The sequence below is a fragment of the Macaca fascicularis genome, chromosome X (genome assembly GCF_037993035.2).
Source record: "Macaca fascicularis isolate 582-1 chromosome X, T2T-MFA8v1.1".
Lineage (NCBI taxonomy): Eukaryota > Metazoa > Chordata > Mammalia > Primates > Cercopithecidae > Macaca > Macaca fascicularis.
The window spans coordinates 36136079-36151474 of NC_088395.1; the positions used below are offsets into that span (position 1 = coordinate 36136079).

The following is a 15396-nucleotide window of genomic DNA, read 5'->3' on the forward strand; positions in this document are numbered from 1 at the left end:
ATACCTTGCCAGGCCATGGCAAAGTGAGGTGCCTCTGACGTTTGGGCTGCCACAGCGTGTTTTTCAGTTACTCTGGTGACACCTGTGACCTGAGGGTTATTCTGTTCCCGTTACCAACTCGCGCAGGTTGGGAGGCGCCAATGAGAGCAGGGCTTGAAACTAGCGCGTGGCGTCTGATCGTTGCCTAGCGACGGTCGTTGCCGCTAATCCTTGGCCGGACAGATCCACATCTGTTTTCTGGCTACCGAGAGGGCAGCCATGAACACCCAAAGGGGTTCCCTCGCCGTGAACACCCAAAGGGGTTCCCTCACCATAAGCATCCAAAGGGGTTCCCTCGCCATGAGCATCCAAAGGGGTTCCTTCGTCTCCCGGGATGTGGATAGCCCGGGGAAAGACATGCAGCTGCGGGTGATCCCGGCTGAGGTGAAGTTCCTGGACACGATGGCCGGGAGGGTGTACCGCCTCCCGATTACTGTGCATAATCTTGGCCGCTGGAACCAGAAAATCCGATTTAAGGAGCCCATCAAGCCACAGGTGACACACTAAGGGGTGCTGGGAGCAGGACCTTGTGAGAGCGCCTCCTCACACGGCGTCTCTCTTTGCCCCAGGGAGTAGTCATCTGGCTCCTGCAGGGATGGAGGGAGGATTGGGCTTCCTGGGAAACAGTGACAGGTTTGTGTGTGTGTGCTCTTTTTTTTCCCCCCTCTTTGTTTTCTGTTTCGTTAAGGATTAGGAGATGGGGAGGGCAGGGTGGAGAAAAGCTGACTTAGAGCCTCCCCATTTCTTCAACCTGGGTTTAGAAACTTGTTAACAATCCCAAAATCTGTGCAGTTTGGTTTTATGATTTTGCTGTTGCCTTAAGAATTATGAGAACAAAATTCTCTATTAACTGTCCTTTGAATCATAAAGTGCCTGATAACTCCAGGAACTGTAGGATTAGTGGAAAGGTTCATTATTTCATATTTTAACAAACATTTGTTAAGCACCTACTCTATAACAGGCATTTGTTAAGCACCTACTCTATAACAGGCAATAGACATGAGGAATACAGAATGGACACAGCCCTGCCCTCATAGAACTTAGAAACTAAGGAGGGGGTTTTAGTACAGATCTAACCATCAAGATAGTTATTGTTCTGAGAGGGTGTTTCTATCTTATAATTTAAAAGTGGGCAGAATTTCCTCTGTATCTCACTGTGTTATTTTACATCATGTGTGTGAATGGATGATTATTAGTTCAGTATGATCACATTTTCTCAGGCAAATTTTTCATATAGGAAACGTGGTAAGAATTTTTGAAATATAAGCAATAAATAACTGAAAAGTTCAAGATATATTCCTAATGAAAAATAGTGTTGAATACAGCCTGACTTATATGTGCAGAAATAAAAAGATGTCCATAATTTTAGATTAAATTTACATATATTTCTTTGTATATATGTAGAAAAAACCTATGTTAATGATTAGAAGAGCAATGAGAAAAAGGATTTCCATGTTCTAATTTTTGCTCTGTTAAAAAATCGATGTATTATTTACTTACACTAAAGTGCACAGATCTCAAAAGTAAAGTTTGATGAATTTACAAAAAAATAAATATATATGTGTGTGTAGACAGATAGCTAGATATATAATCTCCATTAGCTACCACCTGGGTCAAATAATAGAATATTTTCACCACCCAAGATCACCAGTGCTTCTTCCTTACAATACCTGGAGTAATCACCCTGTGGAACTGACCACTATTCTGATTTCTAACACCATAGATTAGTTTGGCCTGTCCTTGGCTTTCATATCAATGGAATCAGGTTTTAATGGTTTTTATATTTAAATATTTTTATTAAAAAGTATATCTCGAGAGACTACTGACTCCTCTTTAAATCAAAAAGTACTTGCTTGCTCCAAATACTGTAAAATTAGGGAAAGGCTGTGTTATTTCACTACCTTAGCACATATTTATTGAACAATTAAATGTGTATCTGAAAATACTTTCTTTTGAAACTCAAGCTGGTGGTAATGTTTGGATGTGGACAAACGCTATTTTATGGATGTTCTGGGGACACTTGTATGGATGTTTTCTGTGCAGTAACAAGAAAAATATTATAATTGGTTTCATTTCTAGGATATAATGGAAAACAATTCATTCCACAAGTCTTGACATTGACAAGAGAACATCCAGATATGCTTACTAGTTAGAAGCCAATATCAGTGTGAATTTTCCTTTGTTGCAAGACTATGAAATGCACTCCTGATCCTTCATAAAGGGAATTAGATAAATAGTGAAAAGTGCATCTTGTGGGGGTGGGGGATAAGAAAAAGTAAAAACAAGGTGCTGTGGAGAGGTCATTGTCATCATCACTATTATAATTACTCAGAAAATGATTCCTCTAACATACAGCAGTGCTTGTTTTTCACCCAGACTCAAGAACCTGTATTGACCCTATGTATTTTTACACCTATACTGAGCACCTTCCTCGCTGCTTCTCCACTTTTAATATCCATTCTCTAAGACAAGACCAGGTACACTCCTTCCTAGCCCACAATAATCATGTCCTCTCATGGATTTTCATGACACTTATGTCTGTATCACTCATATGGTGATTAACTAGTCCCTGGCTTATATTTAATTTTCGAGAGGTTTGTGGTCTGCTTCTTTAAAGAGATTATATATTCAGGAGAGGGACTCTTTCTAGCTGAAGGGGAGGAAGTGCTTATGATTTAGAGTCAGATAGATATGTTTTTGAATCTTCACTTCCTGAGTGACTTCAGACATTAATTATACTTTACATATCCAGTTCCCTCATCTATATACTGAGAGCCTTACTATCAGCCTCACAGGACTGTAGAAGTGTATTTACATAAGATAATAGATGTGAAATGCTTGACACATTATAAATGCATCACAGATATTATTTCTCTTTTTTCTCCCTTTATATTTTTCCTGGCGCCAAGCACATGTCTTACTAGAACAAAAGTGTTTTTGTCCTCTTCGTTATATTCTTCTTTTATATTTCTTCCAAGTTATGAAGCTCAAATTCCCATGAATAAAGCATATACAATATATATATGAGGGCCGGGCACGACGGCTCATGCCTGTGATTCCCAGCACTTTGGGAGGCTGAGGCGGGTAGATCACGAGGTCAAGAGATTGAGACCATCCTGGCCAACATGGTGAAACCCCGTCTCTATTAAAAATATAAAATTAGCTGGGCATGGTGGCGCGCACCTCCCAGCTACTCAGGAGACTGAGGCAGGAAAATCACTTGAACCTGGGAGGTGGAGGTTGCGGTGAGCCGAGATTGCACCACTGCATTCCAACCTGGTGACAGAGCGAGACTCCATCTCAAAAAAAAAAAAGTATATATACACACACACACACATATATGTGTATATAAATATATATACACACACACACATATGTATATATAAATATATACACACATATGTGTATATAAATATATACACACACATATATGTGTATATAATATATACTTATATATATGTGTGTATATATATATATACACTTATATATGTGTGTGTATATTTATGCACAAACACATATGTACGTGCATGTGGGTATATATTATGTATGTATATGATTGAGCAACATTTTTATTAGGTTGTTCTTCCTTTTTTCTGCAGTCAAAATGCTCTACCACTGAGCCATACCCCCTCTTCTTCCTTTTTTCTGTATTTAGATTTTAAGCTTCTTATAATAGAGGCCATATTAGTTCTATATGTATATTTTAAACTAGCCTATTGGCATTTATATGTTTCTTAGCTACCTGCATTGTCAGATTCAAGTTGTGTACTCTTGAAAGCATATCTTAAAGATCTAGAATCAGATAGATATAAACATGAGCATTAAGTCTTTGCCTTTAGGTACATAAGACAAATATCACATGCTCTCACTTATATGTGAAATATAAAAATTTAGACTCATAGAAGTAGAGAGTAGAATGGTGGTTACCAAAGACTGAGGGTTGAGGTGGGCAGAGAAAGGAAAAATGTTGGTCAAAGGGTACAAAATTTCAGTTAAACAGGAAGAATTAGTTCGGGTGATCTATTGCACAACAAGGTGACTATAGTTAATAATAATGTATTGTATATCTCAAAATTGTTAAAAGAATGGATTTTAAATGTTCCCAGTACAAATAAATAAGTGATGTGATGGATATGTTAATTAGCCTGATTTGCTCGTTCCACAATATATACCTGTATTAATACATCATATTGTACTCAACGAATATATACAATTATTTGTCAATTAAAAACAAAATTAAAAAGTCTTTGGCATTAGGGCAGGAATAGAGCCTGTATTTTGATAATAATATAACACTCCTAACTATAGTTGCTCACGTTATTTATTTATTTATTTTTTGAGATGGAGTCTTGCTCTGTCACCCAGGCTGGGGTGCAATGGTGCGATCTCGGCTCACTGCAATCTCCATCTTCCGGGTTCAAACAATTCCCCTGCCTCAGCCTCCCGAGTAGCTGGGACTACAGGTGGGCACCACCACGCCTGGATAATTTTTTGTATTTTAGTAGAGATGGGGTTTCACCATGTTGGCCAGGATGGTTTCGATCTCCCGAACTCATGATCCGCTGGCTTCCACCTCCCAAAGTGCTGGGATTACAGGCGTGAACCATTGTGCCTGGCCACGATATTTTTTTTATAAGGAGTTAAGATGTATAATTTGATTCTCTTTCTCCCACTGAAGTTTAAACTGATGTTGACCAGTCTGGATAAAGAACTTGCTTCTGGCCTTCAGATGACAGCTATGGTGGAATATCATCCTGATAAAGATGAAGACACTTTTGACCGACTACTTATTTCAATAGAAAATAAAACAACAGAAATTCCTCTAATTGGGTATGTAATCTTCATAGTTCATGCTGACGTTTTGAATACTCTTTAAATAAAAATGAGGGTCAAAGTAATATTCTGTATTTTTTCTGACATAGTTTCCTTACAGTTGAACTTAAAGGACACATTTTTAGAAAATTGTAATGTTTGTAAGAAATGAAACCTCATTCTCTGTTATTTTTATTAAAATAACATTCAACAATTGAATGTATTAATAATTGGATTTTTGCAAACTTGTATTCACATTTTAAGTTAATTTTAAAGTATTGTCAGGTTCACTTCACTAAATTTTAAATTAGGCAAATGTTTGGTGTCAAAAAAGTCAAAATGCTGTTCTTCTAAGACTGGTTGAAAAATGTGGATGGATATGAGTATAAAAAAGAGCTAAGTGACTGACTTGGTTGTTACAAATTATTTATTTGATCAGGATGAATGATGATTCATTTGTTGTTTTTTAATATTAAAAAGTATATTTCTGTTCATTGTAAATTTATCTATCAAAATTAGTGTTAAAATTTACAGTGTTTCTTTATTTATATACATACACGTATGATCCTCCTTTTCCCCAGCAAAATGTGGTTTCCATAGGTGTTTTCTTTTGCCTCTATTTTCCCAACACCTACAGAATTAATTTGGAATATTTTCTGCTGATTACGTGGTATTAGATATATACCTTTTAAAAAATTCCCTTTTATTCAAGCTGGGTGCGGTGGCTCATGCCTGTAATCCTAGTACTTTGGGAGGCCAAGGTGGGTGGATCACTTGAGCTCAGGAGTTGGAGACCAGCCTGGGCAACATGGTGAAACCCCACCTCTACAGAAAATACAAAAAAAAAAAAAAAATAACTGGGAGTGGTAGTGCATGCCTGTAGTCCCAGCTACTTGTAGGGCTGAAGCAAGAGGATCACTTGAACCCAAGAGGTAGAGGCTACAGCGAGCCGAGATCACACCACTGCACTCCAGTCTGGGTGACAAAGTGAGACCCTGTCTCAAAAAAAACAAAACAAAACAAAACAAAAAAACAATTCCCTTTCTTTTTCATTTCTATGAGCTAAATTTAGATCCTCAATTATTTTGTTTCTTCGCGTTGTTGAGAAGTTCTGATTTAGCACATCATCCCATTTTGCATAGGAATCAAACAGTAGACACATGGTAGGAAAAAACAAGCTATTAACCCAGTATAAATATTTAATTTGTGTTTTGCAATTTAAATAGAACCATTTTGGATGCATTCTGCACTTTGACATATCTATGTGTGGAACTCAGATTTGCTTGTTTGTGGTATGTATGAAGAGACAGGTTGAAGATGCTTCTGTCCTCAAAAACAGATTTTTTTCTTGTTTCCAGAGTTTTGTTTCTTGTTTCTGATGCCCTCTCTCCTCAGAAGTCTATTTCTCACCACGGTTGCAATATAAGGAGAGCACTGCCCCTCTTTTGGTGTGATGGACAAGGTTGAAGGAAGGGGGGTGTGTGTGTGTGTATATGTGTGTGCATGTGTGTTATCAATTTCTATACATTTTTTATCACCTGTGTAGGTTCTTGTATCCACCACCACAGTCAAGACAGTGAACAGTTCCAATACCACAAGAAAATCCCTCCTGTTGCTTTATTACAACTGTATCTACTTCCCTTCTGCCTCACACCTACAATCCCTAAACTGTGGATACTGCTAATCTGTTTTCTATGTCTAAAATGTTTGTCATCTCAAATATATTACATAAATTGAATCACATACTATGTAGCCTTCTGTTTTTTTCTTGCAGCAACATTTCTTGCAGGAGATTCAGCCAAGTTGTTGAATGTATCAATATTTTGTTCCTTTTTATTGCTGAATAGTATTCTATGAGATATATATATATATATAATATATATATATATATATTTGTTTAACAATTGACCTGTTGAAGAACAAAGGGACAGATTCCAGTTTTTAGCTATCACAAATAAGCTGTTTTAATATTCTTGTACAAGTTTTGTGTGAGCATAAGTTTTTATTTTTTCTGGGATAAATGCTCATGAGTGTAATTGTAGGGTCACATGGTAATTACGTATTTTGTTTAACAGAAAATCCCAAATTGCTTTTGAGAGCACCTATACCATTTTACATTTCAAATAGTGATATATGAGTACTCCACTTGGACGATATATTTGCCAGTATTTTTTGCTTTCATCACTATTTAAAAATTTTAGCGATTCTGATAGATATTTAATGGAATCTCTCCATAGTTTTAATTTGCATTTCCCCCATGACTAATGATGTTGACAACATATTTTCAGGAGCTTCTTTGCCATCTGAGTACCCTCTCTAGTGAAATCTCTGTTAATGTGTTTTTCTCATTTTCTGATTATACTGCTCTTTATTATTGAATTTTGCAATTTCTTTGTATATTCTGGATACAAGCCTTTTGATGGTTATGTAGCTTGCGAATATGCTCTCCCAGTTTGAGGTTTGACTCTTCATCCTTTTAACAGGGTATTTTGTAGAACAAAAGCGTTTTTTTTTTTTTTATGTTCAATGATGTCCAATTTATCAATTTTCCTTAAATTAGTACTGCTTTTTAGTGTTAAGTCTAAGAACTCTTTGCCTAACCCTTGATCGTAATGGTTGAAGATTTTCTCCTATTTTTAACTTTTAAAGTTTTACATTTAAGTCTATGATATATTTTGAATTAATTTTTGTATAAAGTGTGGTTTACATTGAGGTTCTAATTATTGCCTATAGATGTTCAATTGCTCCGACCCAATTTGTTGAAAAAGCTATTTTCCTTCATTGAATTGTATGCCCTTGATAAAAATCACTTCAGCGTAATCTGCATTGGTCTATTTCTGTGTTCTGCATTTTTCCATTCATCTGTGTATCCATACGTTTGCCAACATCATGCTACCTTGATTACCTTTGCTATATAGTAATTCTTAATATCATGTACAGTAATTCCTCACGTATTATTCTTTGTCACCATTAGTTTAGTTATCAAAATATCTCTACCTTTCCATGTAAGTTTTAGAATAATCTTTCTGAGCCTGAAAAAAAAATATTGCTGGGATTTTGAGAATAATTGAGCTTAGCTTATAGATCAATTTGAGGGAAATTGACATCTTTACTATGGTAAGTCTCCCCAAATATGAATGTGCTGTGTCTTTCCATTTATTTGGGTCTTCTTTGATTTCTTTTATCAGTATTTTGTAATTTTCAGCACAGAGATTCTCTACATGTGTTGTTAAGTATATAACTATTTCATTTTCTTTGGAGTGATTGCAAATAATATTGTGTTTTTAATTTTGGTTACTGCATATTCCTTGTTGCTATATACAGAGAAGTGATTGATTTTTGTTTGTTGACATTGTATCCTCTAACCTTGCTGAACTCCCTTTTTAGGAGGTTTTTGTATGTTTTCTAGATTCTTTGCCATCTTATATGTAGATAATTGTGTCATCTGCAGACAGGGATAGTTCATTTGTGTGTTTTTTCCCATTCCAAAGTATATGCGTTTCACCTTTTTTTTCTTGCTTTATTTACATGGCTAGAACTTTCAGTATTTTGTTGTGTAAGAGTGGTGAAACTGGGCTCAGTGGTTCACCCTTGTAATCCCAGCACTTCGGGAGGCTGAGGCAGGCGGATCACCTGAGGCCAGGAGTTCGAGACCAGCCTGGCCAACATGGAGAAACGTCGTCTCTACTAGAAATACAAAAATTAGCTGGGTGTGGCGGTGCACACTTGTAATCTCAGCTACTTGGAAGGCTGAGGCACAAGAATCACCTGAGCCTGGAAGGTGGAGGTTGCAGTGAGCTGAAATCATGCCAATGCACTTCAGCCTGGGTGTCAGAGTGTGGCTCATCTTGCATCATTCTTTTTATATATTCTGGAATTTGATTTGCTCCTGTTTTATTAGGGATTATTGTGTCCCAGTTTGTTAGTGATATTGGTTTATAGTTTGTTTGTTTGATTGATTGATTGGTTTGCTTTTCTTTATTGTCGTTGTATGGTTTTGCTATCAGGATAGTGCCAGCCTCATAAAATGAATTTGGAAATGCTCCCTCTTCTGTATTCTAGAAGAACTTATTTAATATTGATAGCAATTATTTAAATGGTAGAATTCTCTAGTGGAACTGTTTGGCCTGGAGATTTTTCTTTCAGAATGTTTTAAATTATGAATTTAGTTTTTTAATTCTTATAGGGCTATTCATACTGCCTATATTATTATGTTGGTGGAGTTACTATAGTTTCTGATTTCCACGGAATTCTTCCAATTCCAAGTTGTCAAATTTATTATTTTAGAGTTGTTAGAATTTTTTTCTTATTATTTTTAAATAAATAATAAGCTGCTGCATCTGTAGTGATATCCTTTCTTTCATTTCTGATGTTGAACATGTGTGTATTTTGTCCTTTTTTAAAGTATTGCTAGTGGCTTATCAACTTTATTGACTTTTTTTCCAAAGAATCAGCTTTCTATCATTGACTTTCCTATCATTTTATTTTAAATTCTCTTGGTTGCTGCTCTCTATTATTTCTTTTCTTCTGCTTGATTTGAATTAATATTGCTCTTGTTCTAGTTTTTGATATTGGAAATTAGACAATGAGTTTGAGACAATTTCTCATTTCTAATGTAAATATGTAACGTTATAAATGACCCTCAGCACTACTTTAGCTGTGCCCTACAAATTTTTATATATTTTTATTTTGACTCAGTTTTATGTATTTAATTTTTTTTAAACTTTCTCTTTGACTCCTGGATTATTTAAAAGTGTGTTAATTTCCACAGGTTTATTATGGACATATTTATGATCATTATTCCTTTCTGTTAGATTGATCCTTTTATTATATATAATATCCCTCTTTGTTCATGGTGATTTTCTTGCACTGAAGCCTCTATTAGATATTAATATAGCTTTTTGCACTTTTTTTCTAAGTAAAATTTGAATACTATGTTGTTTCCTATTTGTTTACTTTCACCCTACTATGGCCTTGTATTTAAACTGAGTTTCTTCTAAGCAGCAGCATATAGTTGGGCAATGATTGCCTTCCCCATATTTTCAACCTCTGTCTTTTGATTGTTGTATCTAGACTATTTATATTGAAGTTAATTTGTATATGCTATAACTTGTCTGCTTGTTTATTATTTGTTTTCTCATTGTTCTCTTTGTTTCTCATACTTCTGTTTCTCATTTTTGCAATCCTGTAGGTTAATTGAAGGTTATTTTAGGATTGTGTCTTCATGTATTTATACTGTTTTTTTTTTGCATCTCTTTGCATAATTATTGTAGTGGTTTCTCTGGGTATTTCAATATACATACGTAATATAATATTCTAGTGGCATAAACATTTTGTCACTTTAAGTGAAGCGTAGAAGCTTCATTTCCATCCGAGTCTTTTTTTCTTTCCCTACTTTTAAATATTACTATCTTGAATATCTAAGAGTGTTATGATTCTTGTTTTCATCATCAAATATAATTTATAAAACTTATGAGAAAAAATATAGCTGATTGTATGTTGCTAGTGTTTTGCTATTTCCATTGTTCCTCCCTCCCTCCTTCCTTTTTTTCCTTCTTTGCTTCCTCCCTCCCTCCCTTCCTTTCTTCTTTCCTTGCTTCCCTCCTTTCTCTTTTTTGAGGCAGGGTCTTCCTCTGTTGCCCAGGTTGGAGTTCAGTGGTGTCAACATGGGTCACTGCAACCTCAAGTTTCTGGGCTCTAATGTTCCTCCCACCTCAGCCCCCCAAGTTGCTTGGACTACAAACATGCACCAAACCTGGCTAATTTTTCCTTCCTTCCTTCCTTCCTTCCTTCCTTCCTTCCTTCCTTCCTTCCTTCCATCTGTCCGTCCGTCCGTCCTTCTTTCTGTCTTTCTTTCTCTCTCTCCCTCTTTCTTTCTTTCTTTCTTTCTTTCTTTCTTTCTTTCTTTCTTTCTTTCTTTCTTTCTTTCTTTCTTTCTTTCTTTCTTTCTTTCTCCTTCCTTCCTTCCTTCCTTCCTTCCTTCCTTCCTTCCTTCCTTCCTTCCTTCCTTCCTTCCTTCCTTCCTTCTTTCTTTCTTTCCTTCTTTCCTTCTTTCCTTCTTTCCTTCTGTCTTTCTTTCTGTCTTTCTTTCTGTCTTTCTGTCTTTCTTTCTTTCTGACGGAGTCTCCCTCTGTCGCCCAGGCTGGAGTGAGATGGCGTGATCTTGGCTCACTGCAACCTCCACCTCTTGGCTTCAAGCTATTCTCTTGCCTCAGCTTCCTGAGTAGCTGGGATTACAAGTGCATGCGACCATGCACTTTTAATTTTTGTAGAGGTGGGGTTTCACTATGTTGTGCAGGCTGGTCTCAAACTTCTTGGCTCAAGCAATCCTCCCACCTTGGCCTCCCAAAGTGCTGGGATTACAGGTGTGAGCCACTATGCCCAGCCTCCTCCATTTTTTTCTTTCTGATACTCCAAGATTCTCTTTTATTATTTCCTGACTTTCTGAAGAACTTTATTATCTTTAATTTTTTTTTTTTTGACGGAGTCTCACTCTGTCGTCAGTCTGGAGTGCAGGGGTGCGATGTCGGCTCACTGCAACCTCCGCCTCCCGGGTTCAAGTGATTCTCCTGCCTCAGCCTCCTGAGTAGCTGGGATTATAGGCACGCACCACCACGCCCAGCTAATTTTTTTATTTTTAGTAGAGATAGGGTTTCACCAGGTTAGCCAGGATGGTCTTGGTCTCTTGACCTTGTGATCTGCCCACTTTGGCCCCCCAAAGTGCTGGGATTACAGGCGTGAGCCACCACGCCTGGCCATATTTAATTTTTATGGGTACATAGTATGTGTATATATTTAAGGTTTACATGAGATATTTTGATAACAGGCATGCAATGACTAATAATCACATCAAGGTAAATGAGGTGTCCATCACCTCAAGCATTTATCCCTGTGTTACAAATAATCCAGTTACAGTCTTTTAGTTATTTTTAAATGTGCAATTAAATTATTTTTTACTATGGTCACCTTGTTGTGATAGTAAATACCAGGTCTTATTATTTATTCTTTCTAACTATATTTTTGCACGCATTAACCCTCCCCCTTCTTTCCTACCCCCAGCTACTCTTCCCAGCCTCTGGCAACCATCCTTCTACTCTTTATCTTCATGAGTTCAATTATTTTATTTTTTAGATCACACAAATAAGTGAGAAATAGAATGCTTGTCTTTCTGTGTCTGGCTTATATCACTTAACATAATGACCTCTAGTTACTATGTTGTTGTAAATGACTGGATCTCATTTTTTATGGCTAAATAGTACTTCATTGTGTATATGTAGCACATTTTCTTTATCCATTCATCTGTTGATGGACACTTGAGTTGCTTCCAATTCTTGGCTACTGTGAATAATGCTACAATAAACATGAGTGTGCAGATATCCCTTCAATACACTGATTTCCTTTCTTTGGGTATATACTGAGCAGTGAGATTGCTGGATCTTATGGTAGCTCTGTTTATAGTTTTTTGCGGAACCTCCAAACTGTTCTCCTTTGCTTTGTGGTTGTACTAATTTACATTCCTACCAGCAGTGTATGAGGGTTACCTTTTCTCCACATCCTTGCTAGCATTTGTTATTTCCTAACCTTTGGATAAAAGCCATTGTAATTGGGGTGAGATGATATCTCACTGTAGTTTTGATTTGCATTTCCCTGATGATCAGCGATGTTGAGCACTTTTTCATGTGACTGTTTGCCATTTGTATATCTTCTTTCAAGAAATGTCTATTCAAATTTTTTGCCCATTTTAAAATTTAACTACTGATTTTTTCCTAGAGAGTTGTTTGAGGTCCTTATATATGCTGGTTATTAATCCTTGGTCAGATGTGTAGTTTGCAAATATTTTTCCCATACTGTGGGTTGTCTCTTCACTTTGTTGATTGTTTCCTTTGCTGTGCACAAACTTTTTTACTTGATGTGATCCTAGTTGCCAATTTTTGCTTTGGTTGCCTGTGCTTGTGGGGTGCTACTCAAGAAATCTTTGCTCAGTCTAATGTTCTGGAGAGTTTTCTGGGTGGGTCCAGGGGTACCATCCAGGAACAAGGGACTGGGGTAAAGTACCTTAGAAGTCTACCTATTGTACTGTGGCTGAGCTGGTACTCAAACTACATGACACTGTTCTTCCCAGTCTTTCCTTCCCTTTCCAGAGGCAGAGGGGCCTCACCCTATGGCCGCCATCACCACTGGCCCACAGGGTGTACTGCCAAGCTTACTACTGATGTTCTCTTAAGGTCAAAGGTCTCTTTAGTCAGCTTGTGGTGAATGTTGTTTAGCCTGGGACTCATCCTTCAGGGCAGTGTACTCCCTTATGGCCCAGGGCACGTCCAGAAATGCCATCCAAGAGTTAAGGCCTGGAATCAGGATCCCCAAAGGCCTGCTTGGTGTTCTATACCTCTGTGACCAAGCTGACACCTAAGGTATTAGATAAAACACTTTTACTTTTCCCTCCACTTATGTCAGGTGGAAGGAGTCTTGCCCTGTAGCCACCACAGCTGGGAATGTGCTGAATCTCACCTGAAGCCAGCAAATTTCCAAGTGTCACCCAAGGCCCATGGCACGCTACTTAGGTATCACTGCTGGTTACTCAGGGCCCAAGGGCTCTTTAGTCAGCAGGTAATGAATCCTGCCAGGACTGGGTCCTTCCCTTCAAGGCAATAGCTTTCCTTTTGGCCCAGGGTGTGTCTAGAAATGTCATGTGTGAGCTAGGGCCTGGAAAGGTGACGTCACACCTCTGACGGGTGCTCTATCCTGCCGTGTCTGAGCTGGTATCCAAGATTCAAGACAAAGTCCTCTTTATTCTTGCCTCTTCTCTCCTCAAGTAGAAGGAAGGGGTCTCTTTTGAAGCCATGAGCTGTGCAGCCTAGGGTTGGGGAAGGGTTGGCACAAGCACTCCCCTAGCCACACCAGCTGGTGTCTTAGTAGGTTGTGTGTCTCCCCATGTCCACTGACTTTGACCCCAGTTTAACACTAGAACTCGTCTAGAAGTTACAGTCCTTGTGGCCTAGACTGCCTTTCAAGTTTATCTAGGGTCCTAGAGCGTGTTAGCTCATGGTGGCAAGGCTTGCTAGAACTCAAGTCGTGACCACTGGGATAGGTGATTCCTCTCTGGCTAAGGCTGGTTTAAATGTTCCCCCCATAGGCAGGCATCAGCTTAGGTCCCCTGTTTTACTTTCTGCTGTGACAGGGCAGCACTGAGTTCAACGCAATGTCTCACAATTGCTGTGCTCTTCCTCCCTCAAATGCACAGATTCTCTCTCCTTGCCATGCTGCCACTGCGGGAGTTGGGGAGGGTTGACAAAGGAAACTGTGTTTCCTACACTCTTGGATGCCTCTTTCGGTGATATGAAGTTAAAACCAAGTACTGTGAGTGATCACCTGATTTTTGCTTCTTACGAAGTTACTTTTTTTTTTTTCTTTTCGTATAGATAGTGGTTAAATTGGTGTCCTTGTAGGAGGGATGATAGGTGGAGCCTTCTATTCTGCCTTCTTGCTCTGCCCACTTGAAGAATGTTTTTAGATGATCTTTAAGGGTGTGTTGGCTAGTGACAAGTTCTTTTAGTTTTTCTTTGTCTAATGTCCGTATTTCCCCTTCATTATCAAACATAGTTTTAACAGATATCGAGTTTTCAGTTGACAGTTTTCTTTTTCTTTCAGTACTTGAAAAATATTGTGACACTTCCTTCTGGACTCCATGGCGTCAGATATGATACGTGCGTTCATTTAATTTGGTGCTTCTCTATATGGAACACATTCTTTCTCTCTGGCTGATTTCATGATTTTTGTTTTTATCTTTTGTTTTCAAAAGTTTAATTATGATATGCCTTTACATGATTTTCTTTGAGTTTATCAGGTTTGGGTTCACTCAGCTTTTTGAATTTGTATGTCAGTGTCTGTTGCCAAGTTTTGGAAGTTTTAGCCATTATTAGCATTTAACTATTATTTCAGCCCCTTTCTCTTTCTTCTCTTCTTCGGAGACTTTAATGATGCAAATATTGGATCATTTATTATTGTCCCACAGGCCCCTGAGACTTTGCTCATATTTTTCTCTTTCTCTCTCAGTCTCTGTCAAGTCTGGGTGAATTCTATTAATCTAGCTTCCATTTCACTCATTTTATCTTCTGTTATCTCCATCCTGGTATTGTGTTCATCACTATGTTTTTATTTTGGTTATTGTAGTATTCAATTCTGTAATTTCCATTTGATTCTTTTTTATAACTTGTATTTATTTGCTGAGATTTTCTATTTATTCATTAGTTTCAAAAAAAACTTGAAATTGCTTGTTGCAGCATTTTTTTTTTTTTTTGTCAGTTGTTTTAAAATCCTTGCCTGATAATTTCAACCTGAGGTTCATCTTGGTTGACATCTGTTGATTGTCTGCTCTCATCAAAATTGTTATTTTTTTGGTTCCTGGTTATGACAGGTGATATTTGATTGAATGCCAAATGTTTTTTTCTGTTATGTTAGGAGACTCTGGGTCTTATTTAAATCTATTATTTTAACAGGCACACACCCCATTTATGTTCAGCATGTTTTTCTTAGCCTATTTTGTAT

At 37.5% G+C, this 15396-nt stretch overlaps 1 protein-coding gene across 1 annotated transcript in view; it reads left to right on the top strand.

Annotated features, from left to right (window-relative positions):
- The first annotated feature begins 232 nt into the window (after positions 1 to 232).
- CFAP47 (cilia and flagella associated protein 47) overlaps positions 233 to 15396 on the top strand; it is a 429680-nt gene continuing 414516 nt past the window's right edge. Inside the window, exons 1-2 of the mRNA XM_015443631.3 lie at positions 233 to 534; positions 4718 to 4869. Coding sequence (XP_015299117.3) covers positions 259 to 534; positions 4718 to 4869 — 428 coding nt within the window. The 5' untranslated portion in view covers positions 233 to 258. The remainder of the gene's footprint in view (positions 535 to 4717; positions 4870 to 15396) is intronic.